Below are 27,212 nucleotides of genomic sequence, written 5' to 3'. Positions count from 1 at the left end.
TTACAAATGAGATTTAAAGGCTCAGTTCTCTTCTAAACAGAAAAAGGAAATGAACAATGCAGAGGGTTACAGAACATAGATATATTTATTTCAGGAGGTACAAAAATGTGCAACTGTACACTTGATATAAAATGAAAAAAAAAACATCTGCAGTATCAAAAATAAAATAACAAGGAAATAAATAAGCAACAAGATTAACAAATAATAACAAAATAAGCAATAAATTAAATATAAATAAGCAACAAAAATAATATATACGTAAATAAATTAAGCAGCAAAACAAAAAAATAGAATGAAGAAAACAAGCAATATTTTGGTGTGGTAAGGCTTTCTTGTTTCTGTTAGTGTTGCAAAATCAATTTCAAACTGAAGACTTACAATTAGCTGAGATAGAAAAACAAATATACTCAACTGATAATCAAACGATATATGAAATGTACGTTATATCAATTCTTGCCATCTCTCAACACTGGTTACAATATGACTACTAAAAAAAAAAACTGTTCAACTGTACACTTGATATAAAATGAAAAAAAAAAAACATCTGCAGTATCAAAAATAAAATAACAAGGAAATAAATAAGCAACAAGATTAACAAATAATAACAAAATAAGCAATAAATTAAATATAAATAAGCAACAAAAATAATATATACGTAAATAAATTAAGCAGCAAAACAAAAAAATAGAATGAAGAAAACAAGCAATATTTTGGTGTGGTAAGGCTTTCTTGTTTCTGTTAGTGTTGCAAAATCAATTTCAAACTGAAGACTTACAATTAGCTGAGATAGAAAAACAAATATACTCAACTGATAATCAAACGATATATGAAATGTACGTTATATCAATTCTTGCCATCTCTCAACACTTGTACTGTCTTGAAATGTCATGAATCAATCTGCCAAATGCACCATCTTTGTTTTTCTTTGCCAGCCATTCATTCCACTCAATCACTGCAAGGTGGTCAGAAAGTAAACTCTCAGTTCGATTTCCCCTGAGCCTCCAGATCTGCTCCTTGTAGGATCTCCAGGCCCTCTCAATATGCTGGGTATGAGCACCAGTGTAGGGATCTACATACCACCTGCTGTGGTTGACAGTGTGATGGTTGTACCCTAGTGCAGGGAGCGTGCGATAAGCACGCCACTCGTCACTGATAATTGATGACCCAGGCCTCACATGATGTGCAATCAATGGGACTAGATGACTTCGAGATCTTCTCTCCACAAGACGAAGAATAGGTTTTCCAGATCTTTGCTGATGACGATGCCTGACACCTAACATCCCAAATACCCACTTCTTTCTTTTCCACCCTCCAGCCATTCTACCTCTACCATACTAATGGAGAAGAAACACAAGAAACACAGACATACACAGATACATTATAATTAACAATACCTTTGGTGTAGTACATATTTATTTAAAGTGGCTATATAACATACCTTTCTTTTGTGCCGAAAATGGCTTTCGTCGATCACAACAAACTCCCTTCTTCCACCAATCTGCTGGCCTGTACGCCTTCTCATCCTTTCAACTGCTGTGACACAGACTTCCCTTATTTTCTTTGCCATTTTACTAAGAGTTGCTGAACTGCCTGCAATGCTGTCATCCATCATGTCTATCTGCCGTAACCGTAGACCCTGAGAAAACCTTTGAAGTCAAATAGAACATGTTGTTTATGAGCGCTTTCATGTAAAATAATTGACATTGTATGCATTATTTTAAATATTTCACATTTTATGAAAATTACAAAGAGAACAGCAAGAAAGTGAGTTTATGATATACATATTTATATTACTTGTTATTACTTGCATACCTGTACATGAATTGCATCCACTTACTGAAGGAGACCTTTGATCCACTGAAGATTGATTTGTGCCTGACAGACATTTGTTTTGCCTTTCCCTCATGAGCTGCTTGTCGACAAATCCTATTGTAACAAATAAATAATAAAATACTGTTTTTAGAAAGGAGATTCATGCAGTTGTGTTTTAGTGTCCAACATGATCACAGACATTGCAAATTATTTAATATACTTAATTAATTAATTAATTCAATATACATTTATATCTTACCAAGCATATTGATCTCCAGTGTTTCTCCTTTTCTTCATTTTCATTTCTCGATGACATATTCTGCATTTGATTTTTGCTTTTAGCAGTTTCCTTTTCTGAAGCCACTTAATCAGCTTCATGGTTGTCTTTAGAGAACTGTGCAAATTAATAAGCTTCTTTAGCCGGGTAAATCTCATTTTTTTTAATTAAACAATTTCTTTAGATATTTTATAGTGACAGCAAGTGTGTGATTTGATGGTTGGGAGAAATCGCGCTCCTGCTTTCATACGTAATCAATGTGGGACAAACAAAGGAAAACCCGCGCTGCTCGCGTGTTCTAACGTCATCAATGAAGGACAAAGGAATGGTGCAGCAGTGTGTTTCTGACATGGAGAACTCCGACAAAAGTCGAAAAAGCGTGCGGACGCGGGGCAAAAAGAATGCCAGCGTGGAAATGGATGCAATGGATGAGATGTCCGTCAGTGGCAGTAGTGGTGAGTATGTAATTCTGTTTACTGCCACAAATTATTGATAATAGCTAACAAGCTATTCACTAGTTAGAGGCCCTGGGGGAGAGTGGGTGGGGGGAGTGCACCGCATGCACTCTCGGGAAGCCTGGCTATCAACGGGTGAATTTTGTAATTACATTTTTGACTCTCTTTGTGTAATGTATAGAGTGTGATGAAAGTTTGTTAGACAACAAGAAAGTAAATCGAACATTCTCAGTTCATTAAATAATGTAGAGTTACTTTCAATTAGGTGTCTCCATGGCCCCCACTGCACATCTGGCAGACAAAAGAAAATCCCATGAGTTGGAAATGTGTAAGCTGAGAGTAGAGTGGCAAAAAGAGAAGATTGATGAGCTGACCAAGGAGAGGGACTATCTAAAAGAGCAACTGGCGTCAGGTAAGTCTCACAACATGTATTTAAATTATACAGTTGAGTTTTATTATGTGAGGGATAGTTCAAGCAAAAATTAAAATTAGCCCATGATTTACTCACTCTCAAGTCATCCTAGGTGTATATGACATTCTTCTTATATTAAAAAAGTCCAGGCTAATCCAAGCTTTATAATGACAGTGAATGTTTTTGAAGTCCATAAAAATGCATCTGTCCATCATGCGGCTCTGGGGTGTTAAAGGGGTGGTAAACCACGATTACACTATTCTAACTTAAGCTAGCGTGTAATGTTGCTGCTTTAGCATAAACAACATCTGCAAAGTTACAACGTTCAAAGTTTAAAGCAAAGGGAGATATTTGCTTTTAAAGAAATCAGTTTCTAAGAACTACAGCAAACGGCCAGTAGGCGACTACACACATTCCTCCAGGGTTGGTGACATCACCAGGCTCAATATTTACATAAACCCCTCCTCCGAGAATATTAAATAGGGGGGGGTGAGGCCATTTTGTATCGCGGCGCTGTTGTGGTATAGTTAGGCTGGAGTGTTGTTGCCGCGATGCAGAGGAAACGCTGTTATATTCATCCGGATTGCAGGTCTGGGGTACTTGCTTTGTTCAGCCTTCATAGGGACAGGGGTGCGTTGCAGAGCGTTTAACATACAACATGTTATATGCACATGTGTATGAGACAGAAGGGAACAGGCACGTGCGGGGCTCCTGCAGCACATCTCACGGAGGGAAACTTCCACAATGTTCGCGAGTTCAACACCGGATTTGCACAACGTCAGCTGCATAAGACAAACACTGCCAGTGTGTGAATGCACGACGCGCGCGGGGCTCCCTCCCGCAGCACATTTCACGGAGGAAAACTTTCACAATGTTCGCGAGTTCAATGCAGGATATGCACAACGGCTTGACCTGAAAGCTGGATTTACAAACAGAAGCTGTTTACGGGCCACAACCTGTAAGTCTGATTTATATTTCATCGATGTGTTTTCCTGTAATAGGTTGTAGCAAGGAAGTAAACAGATGACAACGCTGTTCTGCAAACCAGTCTGTTAAATGCTCATTCATACTTAACGTTATCCGACGAACACCTATCGTTACAAACACTAACGTTAAAATCTCAACAGCGAACTTGGCATTAGTGTAAATGATTCTTTGATTAGAGCTTTTATGTATTGTTTATCTACAGGCATGCTAAACATGGTTCTGTGTGTGATTTGGCTACTATAGTAAAGCCAGTGTTTAGTGTTTTGGGTTAATAGTTCTTGCGACAGATATTTGGCTATAATCGTTCTAAAAATACAAAAGTAACAGTGCCATTCAGTAGCGATCACTATAGATCCGCAGTCTTTACTCATTAGGACTGAACAGGTTCTGCTCGATCATCTTCACTAAAATGTTCTGGGTCTGATTCGGGCTCAGATTGGTGTGGTTTTATTGACGCCATTGTTTCTAATACTGACCAAAGCAAAGTCTACCGGTAAGGTAAGGGGCGTGATGTTTCCGACAAACATACACTGCGGTTAGCGAATCACAACACACTGGGCCAGCTAACCAATCTGAGCCCATTGCGTATTTTTGAGGGACTGGCTTCATACAACCCGGAAAGCATCAGACCGTTTTACAAGGAGGGACAGAGCAGTGTAGAATAAATGTCAAATATATGAAAAATAATGATTTTTTTTAAAAACGAAGCATTAACACATGTTACAGTGCACCCCACAAACACAATCAAGCCTTCAAAACAATGTGTTTTACCACCCCTTTAATAAAGGCCTTCTGAAGCGAATCGATGTGTTTGTGTAAGAAAAATATACATATTTAAAATGTTATAAAGTAAAGTTTCGGCCGATCTCCTTCCGTATTCAATTTATGGAAAAAGTGTTGAAAAAGTCACTACACTACCAGGTACGGCCGTCAGTCATAGCATAAGCGTTTTGAACTGCGAGAGGCACTTTCAACACTTTTTCCATTAATTGAATACGGAAGGCAATTAGCCGGAACTTTACCAGTAAAGTTTTGTAAATGGATATTTTTTTGTATATTATTTTACAAACGCATCGATTCACTTCAGAAGGCCTTTATTAACCCCCCAGAGCCGTGTGGAGCAGTTATATGATGGACAGATGCTTTTTGATGGACTTCAAAAACAGAACAAAATTCACTGTCATTATAAAGCTTTGATTAGCCAGGACTTTTTTTAATATAACTCTATAAAAAGAAGAATGTCATACACACCTAGGATGACTTGAGAGTGAGCAAATGATGAGCTGATTTTCATTTCTGGGTAAACTAACCCTTTAAGCTTTGCGTTCCTATGTCCCATGTGATGCAAGCTGTGAGCCTTATGTATCTATTTGTATCCATTTTAACAGCTCTTAAAAGAGCAGGCACAGGTTCCAGCCAGGCGAGTCCATTGTCTCCAAATTCCCCTAGTGACAGCTCAGTTGAATCTTCTACTGATATCTCTGACTCCTCCTCTACATCCTCATCAGAGGGGGGCAGGAAGAAAAAAAGGATGAAGGGGAAAGGGAAAAAGTATGGGAAGAAGTCAAAGAAAATGGAAACAAAGACACGTCAGAGAGGTAAGAATGCTATTTTCACCCTTTCCACTGACTCACCTGATTACAATTGTACAACTGTACAATTGCTGCATGATGTCACATTATGTGTGTGCCATAAAAAAAAAATATTGGGGATTTAACCTGGTAGGCCGTCTATATCAGCTTCACTTTTTTAATGTTTTGTTAAAGCCATGTAAAAGACTTAAAACAAAATGAGAAGGGTGACTTAATAAACCACAGCAGTCAGGTTAAACTTAGTGCATTTGCCACACAATGTGCTACTGCAATTCAGGAGGATCCAGCAGTAGAGGATACCATTAAAGCCTTTAAGGCTTCCGGTAAGCTGCTGCCCCTAAAAAGAAAGTGAACCGAAACTCGTTTATCATGCACTGCTGTTCTCTAAGCTGTATTTATTGCATTAAATCATAACTTCATAAGCTACCAGTTTCTTAATCTTAATCAGTCAATTAGACTCCCCCTGAAATTGCATCGTGAACACGGCATCCTCAATAAACCCGTCTCCGGCGTGATGACTCCGATCATTCGAATATTCCGATCTATTATGACCTCTGACCTGTAAAGTTGCCAGAATAATAATCATACGTTGTTTGTTAATTGGCCAGAGGAGAACTGGCACCCCGACTGAGCCTGGTTTCTCCCAAGGTTTATTTTTCTCCATTAGGTCACCTAATGGGGTTTGGGTTTCCTTGCCACTGTTGCCTCTGGCTTGGCGTGCTCAGTTGGGGACACTAAATGTTTCTAAATTTTTCAACTAAATATCAAAACAAATCTAATTATTAAACTAAATTAACCATATAAACTAAATTACTTATTTAATTACTGATCTAAAGCCCACACTGTCACTGTATGATAATTGAAATGAATTGATGACATCACCATTTTCTCCAGAATGGCTAGATGGCTGAATAAAATTATGTTGCATTATTTTCCTGTTTAACACTGTAAAGCTGCTTTGAAACAATCTGCATTGTTAAAAGCGCTATATAAATAAAGTCGACTTGACTTGACTTAATCTAGAAGTAACAACAAACTACAGCAACTACCCCATAACTAGAAATATTCTTTAACTTAAAGGGTTAATTAACCCAAAAATGAAAATTATGTTATTAATGTCCCTCATGTCGTTCCACACCCGTAAGACCTCCGTTCATCTCCGGAACACAGTTTGAGATATTTTAGATGTAGTCCGAGAGCTTTCTGTTCCTCCATTGAATATGTACGGTATACTGTCCATGCCCTGAAAGGTAATAAAAACATCATCAAAGTAGTCCATGTGACATCAGTGGGTTAGTTAAAACTTTTTGGTGCATTGAAAATACATTTTGGTCTAAAAATAACAAAAACTATGACTTTATTCAGCATTGTTTTGTCTTCCGGGTCTGTTGTCAATCCGCGTTCACGACTCCTCAATGACGCTTGAATACAGCATACGTCGTTTTCTTCTTCGTGTTTTACGGTGGTTGGCATCCAGCTTTATGGTGCATTACCGCCCCCCTATGCTCCGGAGTTACAGCGTGCGTCTCCCTCAGACTATAAACGAAGCTTGGGTGCACCAGATAACACGTCAGCAGCATCACTGTGGAGTCGTGAACGCGGATTGACAACAGATCCCGTGCTGAATAAAGTCGTAGTTTTTGTTATTTTTGGACCAAAATGTATTTTCAATGCTTCAAAAAATTCTAAATAACCCACTGATGTCACATGGACTACTTTGATGATGTTTTTATTACCTTTCTGGACATGGACAGTATACCGTACATACATATTACATTTTTCTTTATTTAGAAAAATAAAACCAAATACCAACACTAATTCTATGTTCTCTGAATTACAGCTCAAACACCACAGCAGGTGGTGACCCGATACAAAAGAATTCTTCGTCACTTCAGTAGAGGAGGGACCATGTCAGGGGCTTTCAAGCATGTTGGGGTGGACCGGAACACAGTGGTGGTCAATGCTCCAATCGCTGAGTTGTACATTACTGCACCTAACAAGTTTAAGGAACTCCTTAAAAACCACAGCAGTCAGGTTAAACTTAGTGCATTTGCCACACAATGTGCTACTGCAATAGTAGAGGAGTAGAGGATACCATTAAAGCCTTTAAGGCTTCCGGTAAGCTGCTGCCCCTAAAAAGAAAGTGAACTGAAACTCGTTTATCATGCACTGCTGTTCTCTATTGTTTAAAAGGTTAGTTTTGAGGTCATTTGTACACTGTGAAATATTTTATAATATTTTATTATTTGTTTTATAAAAAAAAAATTGTATTTTATTTATTTGTTTTATCCTGTAATCAGCTATGTTTACATTTGACAAAATAGACATTTTTATTTTCTGTCACTGCAGATGTTTTTTTTTTTTTTTTTTTTTTTCATTTTATATCAAGTGTACAGTTGAACAGTTTTTTTTTTAGTAGTCATATTGTAACCAGTGTTGAGAGATGGCAAGAATTGATATAACGTACATTTCATATATCGTTTGATTATCAGTTGAGTATATTTGTTTTTCTATCTCAGCTAATTGTAAGTCTTCAGTTTGAAATTGATTTTGCAACACTAACAGAAACAAGAAAGCCTTACCACACCAAAATATTGCTTGTTTTCTTCATTCTATTTTTTTGTTTTGCTGCTTAATTTATTTACGTATATATTATTTTTGTTGCTTATTTATATTTAATTTATTGCTTATTTTGTTATTATTTGTTAATCTTGTTGCTTATTTATTTCCTTGTTATTTTATTTTTGATACTGCAGATGTTTTTTTTTTCATTTTATATCAAGTGTACAGTTGCACATTTTTGTACCTCCTGAAATAAATATATCTATGTTCTGTAACCCTCTGCATTGTTCATTTCCTTTTTCTGTTTAGAAGAGAACTGAGCCTTTAAATCTCATTTGTAAATGCTTTACAAGGCATAAATAGTCCTCACTTTAGATTAGCTCACAGAAATAGTTAACTGACAACTACTAAATGTTTTATAACTACCTGAATTAATCATGAATTACAGTAGGAATACATGTTAATAAAGCATTTATTAACACACTGAGTAACTACTTCTATATGTCTAAATAATAAGATGTATAAATGTAGATTTAGATAGTTTATTAATCCTTTGCTTACACTTTCTAAATGATCTTATGAACCGCTGACAACTCCTAAATAACTGGTTTGTAAATAATGAAATACTTAATTTAGAAATGATAAAATGATCATTAATAAAGTATGAAAATACAATTATTAAACGCATTATAGATATGCTTATAAATCAAGAACAAAGCATTTACAACTGTATTTATAAACCGCTTACTAATGCTTTAAAAAGTAATGAATTGATTATGTACTAATGCTTCATAAATATGCTTATAAATCAAGAACAAAGCATTTACAACTGTATTTATAAACCGCTTACTAATGCTTTATAAATGATGAATTGATTATGTACTAATGCTTTATAGATATGCTTATAAATCAAGAACAAAGCATTTACAACTGTATTTATAAACCGCTTACTAATGCTTTATAAATGATGAATTGATTATGTACTAATGCTTTATAGATATGCTTATAAATCAAGAACAAAGCATTTACAACTGTATTTATAAACCGCTTACTAATGTCTACTAATGCTTTATAAATGATGAATTGACTATTTACTAATGCTTAACTAATGCTTCATAGCGTGTAGTTATTATAAAGTGTTACCGATGTTATCCCATGGTTTAGTAAAGTACAGTGCGGAACGGCAGTGTATGAATACCCAGGATTAATTGTTCATCTCAGGTTAATGATGATCAGTGTGAAACGTGAAGCAAGATAACCCAGGATTCTGTATACCCGGGGTTTACTATTTCAAGTGTGAAAAGCCCTCATGTTTTTTATCCTAATGAAGAGAAGCTCTTATTTAAAAAAAAAATGTCTTACCATTAACATGAATATCCCACAGTCAATAGAGCCGACCAACTGTTGTGGAACAGTCTAAAACAATAGAACATTATTAAGTTATTCCTGGAAAAGATGTGACAGATATAACAACACACTATCTGTATAAGTAGCTTATGTCTTTATGAGAGCCTTTTAAAACTAACCTTGTTTTTGATCAGCTTCCATTGTCCTGTGCTGGGGTGAGTCTGCTTGTCAATTTACTGCAACAAAATCAAACAGAAATATATTATATATAATGTAACCATAAAAATTGTACAAGAGAGCCAAGTTTCATTTTTCTCAAGCAAAAATTACCACTTCAACCACTGCAAATTCAGAATATAAAAGAAACTTTCAGAACGTCATCCAAAATGAACAATATCTATAATTGGCAATACATTTAACATGTTTGGTTGTGTATTTAATTTGATTTTAAAAGGACATATTCAGACACATGAAATATTGTTTGTATTTTGTTAGGTTAAGCACATTGTGCTTATATATAAATATATCTACTTGAAACTTTGAAGATGAGATTACATTTTTGACTAAATCATGCAACCAACTAATTCCAAAAGGATAACTAATAAATAGTATTTATTGCCACTGTATATAAACAAATAACTCAAAACATTCATACCTTCATGGACAGTTGCTTTTTGAAGTGAATTTGAAGGTGTGCATTCAACTAGTGCCATCTGGTCAGTTTAAAAACACTGGGCAGTAAAAACTGCTGCAGAATGTCTTGCATTGATGAAAATGAAGTAAAGCTGAGTATCTCCAAATCGCAATATGCCTCTATAAATTAGAAAAGAAATCCACATAAAACACATTGGTCATTATCAGAAAAGGTAATTAAATAAAAAATACAGCGCCAACAACAAAGTAAACTCACAAACAATGAATATGTAACTTAAAGCAAGACCATATCAACAGACGCGAGAGACATCGTAAAGCTCGTTTAAAAAAAGATTAAAGCCACGTGCTGTATAAAGTGTTAATACAACAACGATGGATCAAACAAATAAACACAAATAAACTTGATAGATTAAAATCACAACACAAAAACAACTGTTTACTGTGTTCTCTTCTTCCGCCATGCCGATTGTTTAGTTTTCGTTAACTCCGCCCACTTGCGGCATGAGACTGAGGCGTGGCGCTGTTGTCCTCAGACTGCTCTGAGTGACGTATATGGGTTCTGCGGTTCTGCAGTTGGTTAATATTGAATCCAGCGGCCTTACATCATTGTGCAAACAGTGGTTCAGGCCAGGCAGCCATTCCTGCTGATTGCTCTTTTTGCTGTCTTTTCTGTTTTTCTCCCGAACAAAAGAGGTATGCTGTTCCATGCTGCAGATTAGTTAGCATTGGTTGAAAATAATCCACACACACAGAAATACACAATGTTTAAGTTGTCTTTTTATTTATTTAGTAATTAACAGATTTATGATCATATATATTCAACATACATGTTTCATTTTTGTGGATTGGTATATTTTGGAATGCTATTTTTGTTGAACTTCAGGGAGAACAACTAGTCTGTGAGTACTGTTTCCATTTTCTTAAGTGATCTGTAGTTCAGCTGTTAGTCAGAACGTTGTCTGTGTGCTGTAGTTGGTTGTCTGTTTGTTGAAAGTTTGTTAGTCACGTGACCTCACGAGAGCCGAACGCGTTTCACTGGGAGTAGCCATCTGTATTCAATAAGGACAATTAACGTGAGTATAAGTGAGCGGTTCTCCGCGGCAGCCCTCGTGTGAAGCCCGAAGAGTGTAAAGACCATTCGACTCTACTCTGCGCGACTCCACTCGAGCAAGGACACGACAAGGCACTTGAGTATAGCTTTCCTTCTACTTTGTCCACTTTTGTGTTTTGCTTGTTGTTATATGTTTGGTTCTCTGACCCGTATTCACGATGTGCTTCCAAATCGCTACTATTACCTCAAACACCCGCAAGTCATGCTCAGCACGTTCTAGACGCCGTAATCCTAATAATCTGCGCAGTGTACCCATTTCCTCTGCTACATTAATGTCCATTCCAATTGGTCTGTGGAATTGCCAGTCTGCTGTAAACAAAGCAGACTTTATTTCATCTTTTTCCACTCATTCACATCTCAGTCTCATGGCTCTAACTGAAACCTGGATCAAACCAGAAGACACTGCCACTCCTGCAGCTCTCTCAAATAATTTCACTTTTTCACACACCCCTCGCCCGGTTGGGAGGGGTGGAGGTACTGGTTTGCTCATCTCAAATGATTGGAAAATTGAGCCCATTATATCTCTATCTGGCAACCGCTCTTTTGAATCACACTCAATCACTATCACTCATCCTGCTAAAATCCATGTAGTTATTTATCGCCCTCCAGGTCAACTGTGTAACTTCTTGGATGAATTGGATATTTTACTCTCTCACTTCCCTGAGGATGGCACTCCTCTGGTACTGCTTGGTGACTTCAACATCCACCTTGATAAACCCCAGGCTGCTGACTTCACCACTCTTCTGACCTCATTTGACCTTAAGCAAGTATCTACTACAGCTATTCACAAATCAGGTAACCATCATTTTATTCATATTAATGCAAGGAGTTTGCTGCCTAAGCTTGAGGAGCTCAGTCAACTTGCAAGGACCTCTAAGGCTGCTGTGATTGCAGTGTCGGAAACCTGGCTTGATGGATCAATACAGGATGTTGAAGTTGAGCTCACGGGTTACTCCATCTACCGTCACGATCGGAGCAGAAACGGAGGAGGAGTGTGCCTATTTATAAGGAATGATTTGACATATAACCCGCGTGCCGATCTCCAGGTGGAGGGTTTGGAGACTGCATGGATTGAACTGCTACTTCCTAAAACTAAGCCCATTTTCATTTGTGTATGTTATAGACCCCCTAAGCAAACCGATTTTTATGAGCTCTTTGAAATGGTTTGTTGTAAGAGTACTATATGTATGGAAAACGAATGTATTATTATGGGTGATTTTAACACAAATGTACTACAGGCTCGTAATAGTAGTTTGAAAGAATCTCTTTCAACTTTTTGTAAGGGGTGTAGCCTACAACAGTTAATTACTGAACCTACTAGAGTGTCTGTTAATAGTCAATCCCTATTGGACCTAATATTAGTGTCAGAACGTGAAAATATTTCTCAATCAGGCGTCCTCGATATTGCTTTGAGTGATCATAACGTCACTTTTTGCACACGCAAAGTTTCTAAATCACTATTGAGGACTGGGAATCCTAAGCATAGTTCAATTAGGTACAGATGCACTAAACATTACACAGCTGAGGAATTTAAAGAAAGGCTTTCCAGGAGGGATTGGTCAGATGTTTTAGGAAGCAATGATACTGATGGGGCTTGGAATTTATTTAAACAGCACTTTGTAGCTGATCTTGATAAGGTTGCACCAATGAAGGAAACCAGAATCAAACAGAGAAGTGCAATTTGGATGACTTCTGACATTCTGGATCTCATTAGACAACGTGATAAATGGTTCAGAAAGTTTAAGAGGTCAACTTTGTCTTGTGATTATGATAAATATATATATTTTCGTAATCAGGCTAGTTACAAGGTACAGAAAACAAAATCTGAATTTTATGCTGATGCTATTACTGCCAACTCACATCAGCCCAAAAAGTTATGGAAGGTTCTCACTGATATGGGCGCTAAGGGAAAATCAAAATCTAAGTCTGGTAATATTGGATTAGTCATTGAGGATAAGATGATTTCTGAAAAAAAACAGGTTGCTTGCGTTTTTAATACCTTTTTTACAACAGTTGCTGCAAGTCTGGTTGAGAAGTTGCCAAGTGTGTCAGGTAGATATGGCCCATCGTTTCTAAACTCCTTTTATAAGAACAAACATGTTATTCCTGATGCTTTTGAGATTGGCCCTGTCTCAGAGGAGAGGGTGAGAATGTGTCTATCCACATTGTCAATTAACAAAGCCACTGGACAGGACTTGATTCCGTCAAGATTTTTAAGGGATAGTGCTAATGTAATCTCTAGGGTACTTACCCATATAATAAATTTATCGTTAAGTCAGGGTATCTTTCCAAGCGATATGAAAAGGGCCAGGGTAGTTCCCCTTTTTAAGAAAAATAACAGATCAGATGTTGGTAATTATAGGCCTGTATCAATTCTGACAGCCGTATCAAAGGTGTTTGAGCGTCTTGTGTATGAGCAGGTGGAAGAGTACCTTGTCAGACAAAATCTATTGTATGAACTTCAGTCTGGTTTTAGAGCAGCATACTCTACTGAAACCTGTCTTATTCATTTATTTGATTATATTCGACAAGACTTTGATGAAGGAAAGTATGTGGGCATGATTCTTCTTGACTTGCAAAAAGCTTTTGATACTGTAAACCATGCAATACTCCTATCAAAGCTACAATGTATTGGCTTTAGAAATACTGCTGTGAAATGGTTCACCTCTTACCTCACTGGACGGACTCAAGTTTGTGATGTTGAGGGGACCATATCAGATCCTCAGGATATTACTTGTGGGGTGCCCCAAGGTTCAATCCTTGGCCCTCTTTTATTCTTAGTTTATATTAATGACATGCCAGCTGCGGTGAAATGTAAGCTGCTTTTATATGCTGATGACTCTGCATTACTGGTTTCTGGGGATGATATCAGCGAGATTGAGAAGACTCTAGGTAATGAATTAAATAGTGTTATTAAGTGGCTTACAGACAACAGGCTTTCAATACATTTGGGAAAAACTGAGTCCATTTTATTTGGAACAAAAAGAAAGTTGTCTAGAACTAATGCACTTAAGGTTACATGTAATGGCACTGAAATAGTGTCTAAGAACAGTGTTACATACCTGGGGTTAACATTAGAACAGTTGTTAACCTGTAAATCTATTGCTGATAAAATATTATCCAAATGTGCCGGTAAACTGAAATTCCTGTATCGCAGGACAAGGCATCTAGATTATTCTATTAAGAAATTACTGGTCATATCATTGATTCAATGTCATTTTGATTATGCATGTTCTGCTTGGTACTGTGGATTATCAGTTAAACTTAAAAATAGACTGCAAGTGATGCAAAATAATGTTATTCGCTACCTGTTAAATGCACCACCCCGGACTCATATTGGTAGAGATGCTTTTAAAAGGGTAGGGTTGCTGCCAGTTCATGTTAGAGTGGAGCAGTTAAAGTTGAATCATATGTTTAATGTTATAAACGGCTCTGCTCCCAAATATTTACATTCCCATATAAAAATGGTTCATACACAGCATAATCACAATACTCGGGCCAGTGTCCGTTCTTGTAAAGTGCCTAGAGTCAACAATGCAGCTAGAAGTTCATTTTTTTATACAGGTATAACACTATGGAATAATCTGCCACTTTCCCTCAAAATTGTAAATACCAGGGGGGCTTTTAGATATAAAGTAAAGGTATTTTTATGGAATAGAGTAGCCAATATATTTTTTAGTTAGTGTAGATTGATTATTTTATGTGATTTATGATTCTTTGATTTTAGAATGCTTTCAAACCTTGGATGATTTGTATTATATGTTATTGTTTTTGACCAGAAATAGGTCTTTGTTATGTGTTGTATGTTTTAACACCAAGGACCATGTTGGAAATAAGTGTTTACACTTTAACATGCTATCCTTTGGATTATGGTGTTTGTTCAAATCCAAAATAAATCAATCAAAAAAAAAAAATCTGGACCTTATCTACACGCGCTACTGCTCCACAGACAACACTTTAGTTACTCCATTGCACACCTCAGATCACTTTCTCATCACTCTTAACCTCATACCTACTCCGGACACAACACACACTTCTCCACAGATCACCTTTCGGCGTAATCTACGCTCGCTCTCTCCCTCTCGTCTATCCACTATGGTTTCATCCTCACTCCCTCCACCTGCTCAGTTCTCAGCACTAGACACTAACAGTGCTACTGACACTCTTTGCTCCACTCTAACATCTTGCTTAGACAACCTCTGTCCCCTTTCATCCAGGCCAGCCCGCACCACCCCCTCTGCCCCCTGGCTGTCCGATGTTCTCCGTGAACATCGCTCTGGACTCCGGGCGGAAGAGAGGAAGTGGCGCAAAACTAAAAATGCTACTGACCTAACCCTGTATCAGTCTCTTCTTGCTTCATTCTCTACTAATGTCTCCACTGCTAAAACTACATACTACCACAACAAAATCAACAACTGCTCTGACTCTCGTGCACTTTACAAAACATTCTCTTCGCTCCTTTGTCCTCCTCCTCCCCCTCCTTCATCAACTCTTACAGCTGATTTTTTTCATTTTTCACAAACAAAACCTCCTCCATCAGCAGTCAATTCTCCACACCACAAACTGACACACACATCTCAACAACCATCACACACACGCTCCCCTCCTTCTCTCTGCTCTCTGAAGCAGTTGTCTCCAAACTCATCCTTTCCAATCATCCCACTACCTGTCCGCTTGATCCTATCCCCACTCACCTCCTTCAGGCCATTTCTTCTTCTGTTACTCCTGCACTCACTCACATTGTCAACACCTCTCTTCACACCGGGACCTTCCCCACAGCATTTAAGCAGGCTCGGGTAACCCCACTGCTTAAGAAACCCTCTCTAAACCCAGCACTTTTAGAAAACTACAGACCGGTATCCCTTCTTCCTTTCATTGCAAAGACACTTGAGCGAGTGGTGTTTAACCAGCTGTCTATGTTTCTTGAACAGAACAACCTCCTGGACATCAACCAATCCGGCTTCAAAAGTCGCCACTCAACTGAGACTGCCCTGCTCTCGGTTACGGAGGCACTGAGACAGGCAAGAGCAGCCTCCAAATCCACAGTACTTATCTTACTGGATTTGTCTGCTGCTTTTGACACAGTTAACCACCAGATCCTCCTGTCAACTCTCATGAAGATGGGCATCTCAGGAACTGCTCTCCAGTGGTTCAAGTCTTACCTCTCAGGTAGGTCCTTCAGGGTGTCATGGAGAGGTGAAGTGTCTAAGTCACATCATCTAGCCACTGGTGTTCCCCAGGGCTCAGTGCTTGGACCACTTCTCTTCTCCATCTACATGTCATCACTGGGATCGGTCATTCAGAAACATGGCTTTTCTTATCACTGCTATGCCGACGACACTCAACTCTACTTCTCATTTCAACCTGATGATCCATCAGTTGGTGTTCGTATCGCTGCCTGCCTAACAGACATTTCTGCCTGGATGAAGGAACATCACCTTCAACTTAACCTTGCAAAGACAGAACTTCTTGTTGTCTCTGCCAACCCAGCACTTCACCACAATCTCTCCATTCAGCTAGGTTCATCAACCATAACTCCGTCCAGGACAGCCAGGAACCTTGGAGTTGTGATTGATGATCAGCTAAAATTCACTGACCACATTACTGCAACAACCCGATCCTGTAGATTTGCATTATACAACATTAGGAAGATTAGACCCTTCCTATCAGAGCATGCCACACAACTACTGGTCCAAGCTCTTGTTCTCTCCAGACTGGACTACTGTAATGCTCTTCTAGCAGGCCTTCCGGCATGCACTATCAAACCCTTGCAACTGATCCAGAATGCAGCGGCGAGGTTGGTCTTTAATGAGCCGAAGAGAGCACACGTCACGCCTCTCTTCATCAGTCTGCACTGGCTGCCAATAGCTGCTCGCATCAAATTCAAGGCACTGGTGCTCGCCTTCAAAGCAACCAATGGCTCTGCACCAATATACCTAAACTCGCTCGTTCAGACTTACACACCCTCCAGGAACTTGCGTTCTGCTAGTGAACAACGCCTTGTGGTGCCAAACCAGAGAGGCATGAAATCTCTCTCACGGACCTTTTCCTGGACCGTTCCCACCTGGTGGAATGACCTGCCTATCTCGTGCGGCCGAGTCTGTAACCATTTTCAAAAAACACCTAAAGACACATATTTTCCAGCAACACCTGACCAATCAAGAATAGCACTTATCATTCTATTCATTTTCTCTCTGTCTAATTTATTTATAAAAAAAAAAAAAAAAAAACTCCTGTGTGTTCTGAGCTAGATTAACTGAGACTTGCTACAGCACTTGCATACTGTTGCCCTTGACTGTTCTAGTTGCTTCTTTTGCTCTCATTTGTAAGTCGCTTTGGATAAAAACGTCTGCTAAATGACTAAATGTAAAAATGTAAATGTAAATGTTGTTGGCAGTGTTACTGACATGTGAGCTGAAGCTGTCGTGAAGGCCTGTCTATATAAAAATACATTCTCTATGCAGGTATGCGTTGACGAACCATATTTTTGTGCTTTTAAGTTTATATTGTCGTGTATAAGGTTAAGTGTATGGAGTTACTGTGTTTTCTCCTGTTTCTTTTGTTGCTGTTTCCTCTTTGCTTTTCTGTCTTTCTCCCGAACGAAAGAGTGTTGCTGACATGTGAGCTGAAGCTGTCGTGAAGGCCTGTCTATATAAAAATACATTCTCTATGCAGACCCAATCCGACGCTCTCCTGTCGTTCTTCACTGATATCCAACACAATGCAGACTACAGAAGCGTACGGTTACACATGGACCAGAAATTGTTGAAGATATCTGTTCTCTCCTCTTCAGTCAGACTTTAAGCAGTGCTGTGATGTGCAGGGTGGGCCCATGGTCTTTGGTGGTCTCTCCTGTCCCATTGTATTCTTGTAACTCTCCCCCTTAAGACGCTTCTCCTTTATCTCGCTTCCACATATCTGGCCTTGGGCGCCTATGACGTTGAAGAGCAGAAGTTTCAAGTACAGCTCCTGCATCTTCTTTACTGTGTTGAGCTGTGTCTGTATCACTACCATGGGCGGTTGTCACGGGGGTTGCGGGGCGGGCGCTGGGCCCTCGAATGACCACCCGGCCGCCACCCCCCAGACTCACTATCTTTCACACCACTGTGAGGAGCTGCACCGTAGGACACAAATAGTCAAGACAACAAGGTCCAATACTAAAAAACTCTTTATTTAAATTAAAAAATATCTCATTAAGAGACCTTCTGGGGTGTCTTCCCCAGCTCTTCACTGGACTCAAATAGGGAGCAGAGTCCGTACACTTCACGGCTTGGGCCCAGGGCCAGCGCAAGCTCAACTGCCGCTCTAAGCAAAACACGATTGTGCTGCCCCCACCACCTCACAATCACAATTAGGTACAATCTTTAAGATGCATGCAAATTAATTAAGATTTAGTTTATTTATAAAATTACACTAAAATAACGTGCAAACATGTTTTAGAATGCAATTTTTTATTCTGGAACGTGAAGAAAATATGTAGGCACATACCCACTAGTAGGCTACAGCTGCAAATAACTACAAATTATTATAATAAATAGTTTATACAGAATATAAACTAAACATATGTACATGACTTAGCTCAGAAGTAGATCGAGGTTGCAATTTTCATTGACTGATACACACACAACACATAGGCAAAGCCTTTTCAGAAACGTGCGCGTCGGGCTTTCATAGCGGCAAACGTTTTGATTGCGTCCTCGATTTTAATATTTTCAGCAAGTTCGTGCTCAATTGCAATTGTTGCTAGTCCATTAAGTCTGTCTTGTGTCATTGTACTTCTGAGATAATTTTTGATCAGTTTAAGCTTTGAGAAACTGCGTTCTCCAGAGCTCACAGTGACAGGGAGAGTGAGAAGCACTCTCAATGCGACAAAAACATTTGGAAAAATTGATTCCATCCCCTTTTCACAGATGAATTTTAGCGCATCCAGTGGTGTAGATCCAGCAACCAGGCGTCTGCCCAAAGCAATCAGTTCTTCAAACAATTCATGCCCATCAACATCCCGCGAGTCTCCCTGAGTCAGGGCCTTTTCCAGTCTTAAGCAATCCTGAAGAACTGTCGTATTCTCCTTTTCTTTGAGAGATGCGATGTCATATAACAATCCAAATACGTGCCCATGATCTCGAAGCAGGGAAAAGCGCTCTTCCACGGAACGGATGGCACAGTCGCGCACTTGGTTAAAGAAGCCCACCCTGTAGTTTTGTTTTGTGTCCATGACAGGTGTGTCATCTCCTTCAAAAAATTTTTTTTTTTTTTTTTTTCCGTTGTCGCACTGCACTTTGTGGAGGGAAGACGGCCTCTGTTTCCAGATCATCAGCTAATTCTCATGCACTGGACAGCACTCGCGTTCAACTGTTCTGTTGCATGTGGAATGTCATTGTTCATTGTCTGCAGTATCTTGCTGGTGATATTTATTTCATATAAAATGTCATACCATGTAATGATACTGCACAGGAATGGATAGGTTTGGATTTTGTTCGCAATGCCTCTCGCTTCACATCTGGCTCTGACACCACAAACGCCTGTCAGGGTATCATCTTCTGCTACTGATAGAAGAGCGTCATAAACATCTTCTTAATGGTGACGGATGGGTTTGAGTGCGTCAATCCTGCTTTCCCATCTAGTATTGCTGAGGGGCTTAACTGTAAGGCCACTGTCACCTATGTGCCGTTTTAACACCTGCCAGTGAGAAGTGGAAGCGGTGAAAAAGTTGTAGACCTCCTGTATTCCTTGAAAGAATTACACTGCCTGAAGGCAGCACAAAGCCACATCATTCACTACCAAGTTAAGAGAGTGAGCACTGCACTGGACATAGAACGCCCTTGGATTTATGTCCTGCACTCTCTTTTGCACACCGCTGTGTTTCCCCCGCATATTCAATCCGTTGTCGTATCCTTGACCTCTCATATCCATTATATCAATCCCTAGATCGCCCAGTTTCTTAACCACGACATCTGTCATGCCAGCACCGGTGGAATCCGTTAAATGCGTAAATTCTAGGAAATGCTCCTTAACCATCACACTACTTCCCAGTGCTGTCACAAAGTGCACAACAGCGGTCATCTGTTCCGTTCTACTCGCGTCAGGTGTGCAGTCTAAGATCAACGAAAAGTATTTGGCTGATTTGAGCATTTTGATAATTTCCTGCTGAATCTGAGACGCAAGCATTCCTATGATTTCATTTTGAATCTCTTTGCCCAAATAGTGAACATGAGTTTCCTTAGACTGTATTCTTCTGATGTGTTCTGCCATAACACTATCAAACAGTCCAATCGTCTCTACAAGTTTCAAGAAATTTCCGTTGTTATGTTCATATAGTTTATCTGTGCTGCCACGGAATGCCATGTTTTGCATTGCCATTACTCTCACAATGCTCACCAAACGTTCCAACACCTGCTGCCAGTGTAATGTTTCACTTAATATGTTACACTCATTTTGCGCATCAATTGTGTTGTGGCTGGCCAACCGTGTCTCCAGCTCTTTCCATTTATGGAAACAATCCGCATGCTCACCTGACTTCCTGTCTGAGCTCAGTATGCTGGAGAGATTTTTCCAGTCTTTTACACCGTCTTTAGCTAGAGCAGACTTTCTCTCGCTTTCACAAAAAAGTTTACAGCAAAAGCAAAACGTAGCGTCCTTGTTAATTGAATAAACCAGCCATGGTCTGTCCAGTTTCTCGCCGTTTGCTAATGTGCGACTGTTATGAGCATCTGAAAATCTCCTGTTCACACTGTCTTTTGGGAAAATAATGCTTTTGGTTTGATGTGGCCCTCCCTGTACCAAAGTGTCTTTAAGTCCAGCATGTATTACTGCTGGCCATTTGCCGGGATTGTGACATATTTCCTCACCTTCTGAGGGTAATATTACTCCCTGCTGTTCCGTCTGTGACTGTCCCTCATGAGATACGGCTAGGCTGTCTGCCTCCTCCAGTACATTATCGTCCACAGCTTCGCTATCATTAGTGCTGCTGATGCCTACGCTGTCATCTTGACTTCCAGAAGTGATGAATTTCAAAAAGGATCCTCTCTGTTTCTCCCGTGCTTGCTCATTTAAAATTTTGTTTTTAAAAAGAGTCGTTTTTTGTACTCATGCCCAGATAGTTTTATTCGTTTAGACATTTTCGGATAGGCTACATTAAAATTATTTTGCACGTAGAATTGATGCCGCTCTAAGTGGGATGGGGGCAGGGCGGGAATTTTTATTAAAAATCTAAAGGTCATTTAATTTTAGAACTAATGGCATGATTTTTGTTTTTGTTTTTTTTATACAAGTGCGATAATTCCAAACGAATGTCTAAAAAATAAATTAAAAAAATATATTTATTTTTAATTGTTGGAATTTCATGTCCTCAGATGAACTCTCTGTCTGTCTGTCTGTCTGTCTGTCTGTCTCTCTCTCTCTTCATGTGCGGACAGGGATGCGTGAAGTGGGGGTGCTGCAGAATTGTTCATTTACATTTATTAATTTTTAGCATTAAGTAATTTATTTGTAATAAACACTTTAAGTGGTCCATTAAAAATTATTATTTATATGTTGAATTATGTTTTTAAAACATAGCCTACATGAGGTCATATTGTGACCATTGCGGTGTGTGAGATGCGGTATTTCCTCCAGAGTGAGAGCGCCTTTCTGCAGATTCCGTTCATTTCTAAAGCTCATTCAGTTCAGCGCCGTGCGCTCAACCCAGAATTCCCTTTGTGACATATGCTGGTTTGAATATAGGCCTGTCTGAAATAAGTAGCTAGGACTGCCCCAACTAAAGTTTTTTTCTAGTAGTTGTTCATTTAAGCCGTTGTTCACGCGGCGCCGGCGGCTCCATGTCATTGTCGGCTTACTCTGCTATTTATTAATTATTAAATCAAGGCAATCGTTTGATAAAAAAAATATTAAAATTAAGATACAATTTATACAAAACGAAATTCACTTTAAAGGCTTTCAACAAATGTAGTGGTCAAAATAATTTCTGACCCCCATGTCTGACATATTTCGCATCTGTGTCCTGTTCACTTTTCATAATCATCAACGAAATAAGAAAAATAACATTATAATATTTAAATATATAAAACTAAATACGTGTTTTAATGGCTACAAGTATATAGTCTATGCTACAGTACAGAGAAATTTCATGTGGGAGCATCGTTTACCGGTGAGCTGTTCATGAGTGGAGTTCATGAGCTTCACTCACATGCTCTTTTAAGGTAGGCAGGTTTTTTGCGTTCATTTTATTTTATACAATTTGCTCTTTTATTGTATATGACAGTGTAAACAGCTTAATGTAGGCCAAAGTAAAGGTTTAATGTAGGCCATAGTCCATTACGGTTGCAAAAAGAATCAACAATGTCAAAAATGTGATGTCAGTCAAATGTCCTGGTGTGTCTATGTTGTTTAAACGGGTGTTCTCACCGATATGCTTGTTGTGCTTCATGTTTTAAAGACTCGATATTGTTTCTTATTCAAATGTGGTGACCCCCCCCTCCCCCCAAAATACCACAGCAACCCCAACCTGAATCATCTTCCCGCGCACCTGAGTGTATATATAATTATATATATATATATATATATATATATATATATATATATATATATATATATATATATATATATATATATATATATATATATATATATATATATATAAATTGTATATTGAGAGACGTTTACTTCACCGCGTTGGCAGGCTCTTTACTAGACTCAAGCAGAAAAAGACGTTTACTCCACAGCTTTAGCAGGCTCTCTACCAGACACCGACAGTGACAAAGGTATGTATACTTCACGGCTTGACCGGCTCTTTACTCACAGCTTTAGCAGGCTCTTCACTGGACTCGGGCAGAGGGGAGGAACATGGATACTTCACGGCTTTAGCGGTTCTGTATTCACAGCTTTAGCAGGCTCTTCAAGCTTTAGCAGGCTCTTCACTCACAGCTTGTAGCAGGCCCTTCCCTGAGCTCAGACAGAAAGAAGATACGTATACTTCATAGCTTTTAGCAGGCTCTTTACTCACAGCTTGTAGCAGGCCCCTCACTGAACTCCAACAGGAAGGAAGGCACGCACACTTCGTAGCCTTTAGCAGGCTCTTCACTCACAGCTTGTAGCAGGCCCTTCGCTGGCCTCAGACAGAAAGAAGATACGTATACTTCACGGCTCTTAGCATTTCCTGCCACTGGACTCAACAGAGAGAGAGGGGAGCATTTTCGACCACTTCAATGGCTCTCACAGCTTTTAGCATGTCCTGCAACTGGGTTCAAACAGAGAGAAGAAGAACCGGCAGCTTCCTCAGTTCCTCACCGAAAGCACTCCCCACGGAAACTTGAGCTATGTTTCTAGTTCCTCCCTGTACGAAAATAGTCACCCTGTGACACTGTCATCTTTCTCAGGTCTATAATCAAATTCATTTTTTGACGATAAATCAGGATCTGATTCAGCTCTGGAGGCTTTACTGGCTGTTTCCATCTGTTGCCCCATGTCTACGTCATTAACTTCTTTCTCAGGTCTACTCTCATCTAAATCCTCTAACTCCACTACATGGGTATCAACTTTATTTCCTGACAATTAAGCAGAAAATGAATTTCTGTTGAGTATTTTAACACAGTAAACCATGTTAAATTCATAGGTTCATTGCAAAAAAATATAAATCTTACCAAATACTTATTATGTCTAGTTAAAATGTCTCATTTTTAAAACAAATTTATTTGCACTTAAAATAAAAAGTAAATGCTTGAAAAATTACTGCACTTGCCTAAAATTGCCAAAATGAATTTTTATGGTGATGTTTCTTAAGTGTAAAGATTTGCTCTGACCAGAAATTAGGTAATATTTTGCTAGTGTTTTGGCTAGCTACTTCATCATATCTTGTAGCAAAAGAATAAATGTGATTTCAAGTTTAAATACACAGTTTATAATCCCTTTGATTGACTGAAATTACATTTAGTGTCTAGAAAATGTAAGACATATGAACTCCTACCAGATGAAAACGAATCAAACAGAAGATCTAATACACCACTTCTGGACAGCCGTCTTCTCATGTTTTCTGCCATTTTGTTTGTATCAAAACTGCCTAATGGATTAATACGCATTTAATTTTTTACAATGAAGATTATCCAGTGTTATTTTAAATTTGATTACTTTTATTTTTTTATTCAGTTTCCTACCTGAATACTGTTAGACCTACCTGAAAAATAAAGCAGTCTATGGTATCGAATATCGATACTTTTTTAGGTATCGTATCAAAGTTAGAAATTCCAGTATTGTGACAACACTAGTTAACTGAAATGTAATGTATGAGTAAAATCATAAGTTATGTTATATAATTAATTGATACAATGGCAATATGTCCCACTGAAGATCAAATGACAAAAATACACAATTGACCAATGGGCTGAGTTATGGCACAGGTCGACTGCTGCTGTTTCCGTAGGTATTGCTGCAGTTTGTGCATCCGTGTCCCTGGGACACAGGTTTTTTTTTTTTAGATTTAGATTCAACTTTATTGTCATTACACAAGTACAAGTACAAGGCAACGAAATGCAGTTTAGGTCTAACCAGAAGTGCAATAGCAGCAAGTGCAGGATATACAATGGATGCGTAAGTGCAGGACATGGATATGTACTGAATATGTATAAATATGTATAAATAGAGAGACGTTATTACTATAAACAGAACTGAATTTACAGGTGAATATGTACAGTGAATAAATATACAGATGGCTATTACTATAAACAGAATTTACAGGTGAATATGTACTATGAATACAATATACAGATGGCTATTACTATAAACAGAATTTTACAGATAGAGGTATACAATAATATGTTAGGCTAATATGAGGAATAGCAGTGGATTAGGGTGGTGCAATAAATTATGGACAGAGCTATCCGGAAAAACAAAAAGTGTAAAGTGCAGTGGAAAGTGGTTGCATATTACAGTTAGAAGTACAGTGCAAAATGCAAATGTAAGCATTGGTACTATAAATACGGTCGGCAGTGCAAATGCAGTTAATCCAGTTAAGATATGGCAGTGCAAGATGCATATGTAAACAGTTGTTACTGTGATAAACAGTCGGTAGTGCAAATAACAAAGTGAAGGAAGATGTGAGGTAGGAGAGTTATCAGTTTATGAGGGAAGTGGATCAACAGGGGTTTGAGTTCAATAAAGAGACAGCTCTGGGGAAAAAACTGTTCTTTAGTCTGCTGGTCCTGGTCCGGTGGATCCTGAAATGCCTGCCGGAGGGCAGGAGAGAAAACAGTCTGTGGGCTGGGTGAGAGGAGTCCTTGAGGATGCTGCGAGCTCGATGCAGGCAGCGTTTCCTCTGGATGTGCTCGATGGCAGGTAGTGGAGTCCCTGTGATGCGCTGGGCAGTTTTCACCACCCGCTGCAGTGCCTTGCGCTCCGCAACAGAGCAGCTCCCATACCACACTGCCACACAGTTGGTCAGGATGCTTTCTATTGCGCAGCGATAGAAGTTCACCAGGATAGCCGAGGAGAGCTGATTCTTCCTCAGTGTCCTCAGGAAGAAGAGGCACTGGTGAGCCTTCTTGACCAGGCTGGAGGTGTTGGTCGTCCACGACATGTCCGCCGAGATGTGGGTCCCCAGGAACTTGAAACTGGAGACACGCTCAACAGCCATTCCATTGATGTGGATGGTGTCGTGTGTGCCTCTTGACTCTTTTCTGAAGTCCACGATGAGCTCCTTCGTTTTGGTGGTGTTGAGGAGCAGGTTATTATCAGCGCACCATGTGGCCAGATGCTGGATCTCTTCCCTGTAGGCAGTCTCATCGTTGTTGCTGATGAGCCCAATCACCGTAGTGTCGTCCGCAAACTTGACGATGGAATTAGATCCATACACAGGCTTGCAGTCGGCGGTGAAGAGGGAGTAGAGAAACGGACTTAGCACACAGCCCTGTGGTACACCAGTGTTAAGAGTGATGGATGTGGAGCAGGTGAATCCTGAACGAACATTCTGGGGTCTGTCAGTTAGGAAGTCCAAAATCCAGTTACACATTGAAGTGTTGATGCCCAGGTCTCCAAGTTTGGCTATTAACTTGGATGGGATGACAGTGTTGAATGCTGAGCTGAAGTCAACAAACAGCATGCGTGCATACGTGTTCTTATGGTCCAGATGGGTGAGCACAGAGTGCAGTGCCATGGAAACGGCATCCTCTGTGCTCCTATTGCTGCGGTAGGCAAACTGGTGTGAGTCCAATGTGGATGGTAGAGAGTCTTTTAGGTGTTCCAGGACCAGCCGCTCAAAGCACTTCATAACGATGGGTGTGAGTGCTACAGGGCGGTAGTCATTAGGGCACCTCGGGCTAGAGTGTTTCGGCACTGGCACAATGGAAGTGCGTTTGAAGCATGTTGGTACAGCTGCTTGGGCAAGAGACAGGTTGAAAATGTCTGTAAAAACCCCAGCGAGCTGCTCCGCACATGCCCTGAGAACACGACCAGGGATGTTGTCTGGTCCAGCAGCCTTGTGTGCGCTGATCCGGCTCAGTGCCTTGCAGACATCTGTGGAGGAGAGTGTGATTGGTGGGTGGTCAGCTGAGGGTTTGAGCTTGGTGGCAGTTTCTCTGTTGTCTCTTTCAAAACGAGCATAAAAGTAATTTAGCTCGTTCAGGAAGTTGACATCAGTGGCTGCGGGGGTGGAGTGGGTGGGTTTGTAGTCACTGATGGCCTGGATGCCCTGCCACATGCGTCGAGGGTCAGAGTTGGAAAAGTGACCCTCTATCTTTGCCCTCACAGCTTGTAGCAGTGCTTGGCCTTTTTGATGCCCCTCTTCAGGTTAGCTCTGGATGTACGGTAGGCTTGTGCATCACCTTATCTGAAGGCAGTATTGCGTGACTTCAGCAGGAGTCGAACTTCCCTGTTCATCCAAGGCTTCTGATTAGGGTATGTGGTGATCTGTTTCTGGGTTGTAACACTGTCGATGGTGGTATTGATATGATCCAATACAGAGGAAGTGAATGAGTCAAAGTCCGTGTGAGCGCCACTGGTGGCTTGAGAAGCAAAC

The 27,212-nt window shown here is 39.5% G+C and overlaps 2 protein-coding genes across 3 annotated transcripts in view; one reads left to right on the top strand and one right to left on the bottom strand.

Moving 5' to 3' along the window:
* LOC307126511 (uncharacterized protein) overlaps positions 1 to 27,212 on the top strand; it is a 965,522-nt gene that overhangs the window by 331,469 nt on the left and 606,841 nt on the right. The window lies entirely within an intron of this gene.
* LOC307126515 (uncharacterized protein) lies at positions 69 to 23,495 on the bottom strand. Of its 2 annotated transcripts, XM_079817077.1 has the most exons (8): positions 23,007 to 23,495; positions 10,100 to 10,257; positions 9,624 to 9,680; positions 9,460 to 9,513; positions 2,072 to 2,206; positions 1,813 to 1,926; positions 1,439 to 1,646; positions 69 to 1,334 (listed from the first exon to the last, which is right to left on the bottom strand). In XM_079817077.1, exons 5-8 carry the CDS (start codon positions 2,188 to 2,190, stop codon positions 861 to 863), a joined length of 915 nt encoding a protein of 304 aa, XP_079673203.1. In that variant the 5' UTR covers positions 2,191 to 2,206; positions 9,460 to 9,513; positions 9,624 to 9,680; positions 10,100 to 10,257; positions 23,007 to 23,495; the 3' UTR covers positions 69 to 860. The 2 variants fall into 2 exon arrangements, with proteins under 2 accessions (XP_079673203.1, XP_079673202.1); XM_079817076.1 differs by lacking the exons at positions 9,460 to 9,513; positions 9,624 to 9,680; positions 10,100 to 10,257; positions 23,007 to 23,495 and having other exon boundaries at positions 75 to 1,334; positions 2,072 to 2,378.

The sequence above is a fragment of the Gobio gobio genome, assembly GCF_949357685.1.
Source record: "Gobio gobio genome assembly, chromosome: 5".
Lineage (NCBI taxonomy): Eukaryota > Metazoa > Chordata > Actinopteri > Cypriniformes > Gobionidae > Gobio > Gobio gobio.
Note: the sequence above shows the minus strand (reverse complement) of the source record. Positions and strands in the feature narration are given on the sequence as shown.

Bases quoted from the DNA above. Each gene is read 5' to 3' on its own strand.
- LOC307126515 (XM_079817076.1), bottom strand. From the start codon at position 2,247: ATGAGATTTACCCGGCTAAAGAAGCTTATTAATTTGCACAGTTCTCTA. The intron at 1,927-2,071 runs GTAAGATATAAA...TTGTTACAATAG, and splicing joins ACTGGAGATCAATATGCTTG to GATTTGTCGACAAGCAGCTC. The intron at 1,647-1,812 runs GTATGCAAGTAA...TTGACTTCAAAG, and splicing joins TGGATGCAATTCATGTACAG to GTTTTCTCAGGGTCTACGGT.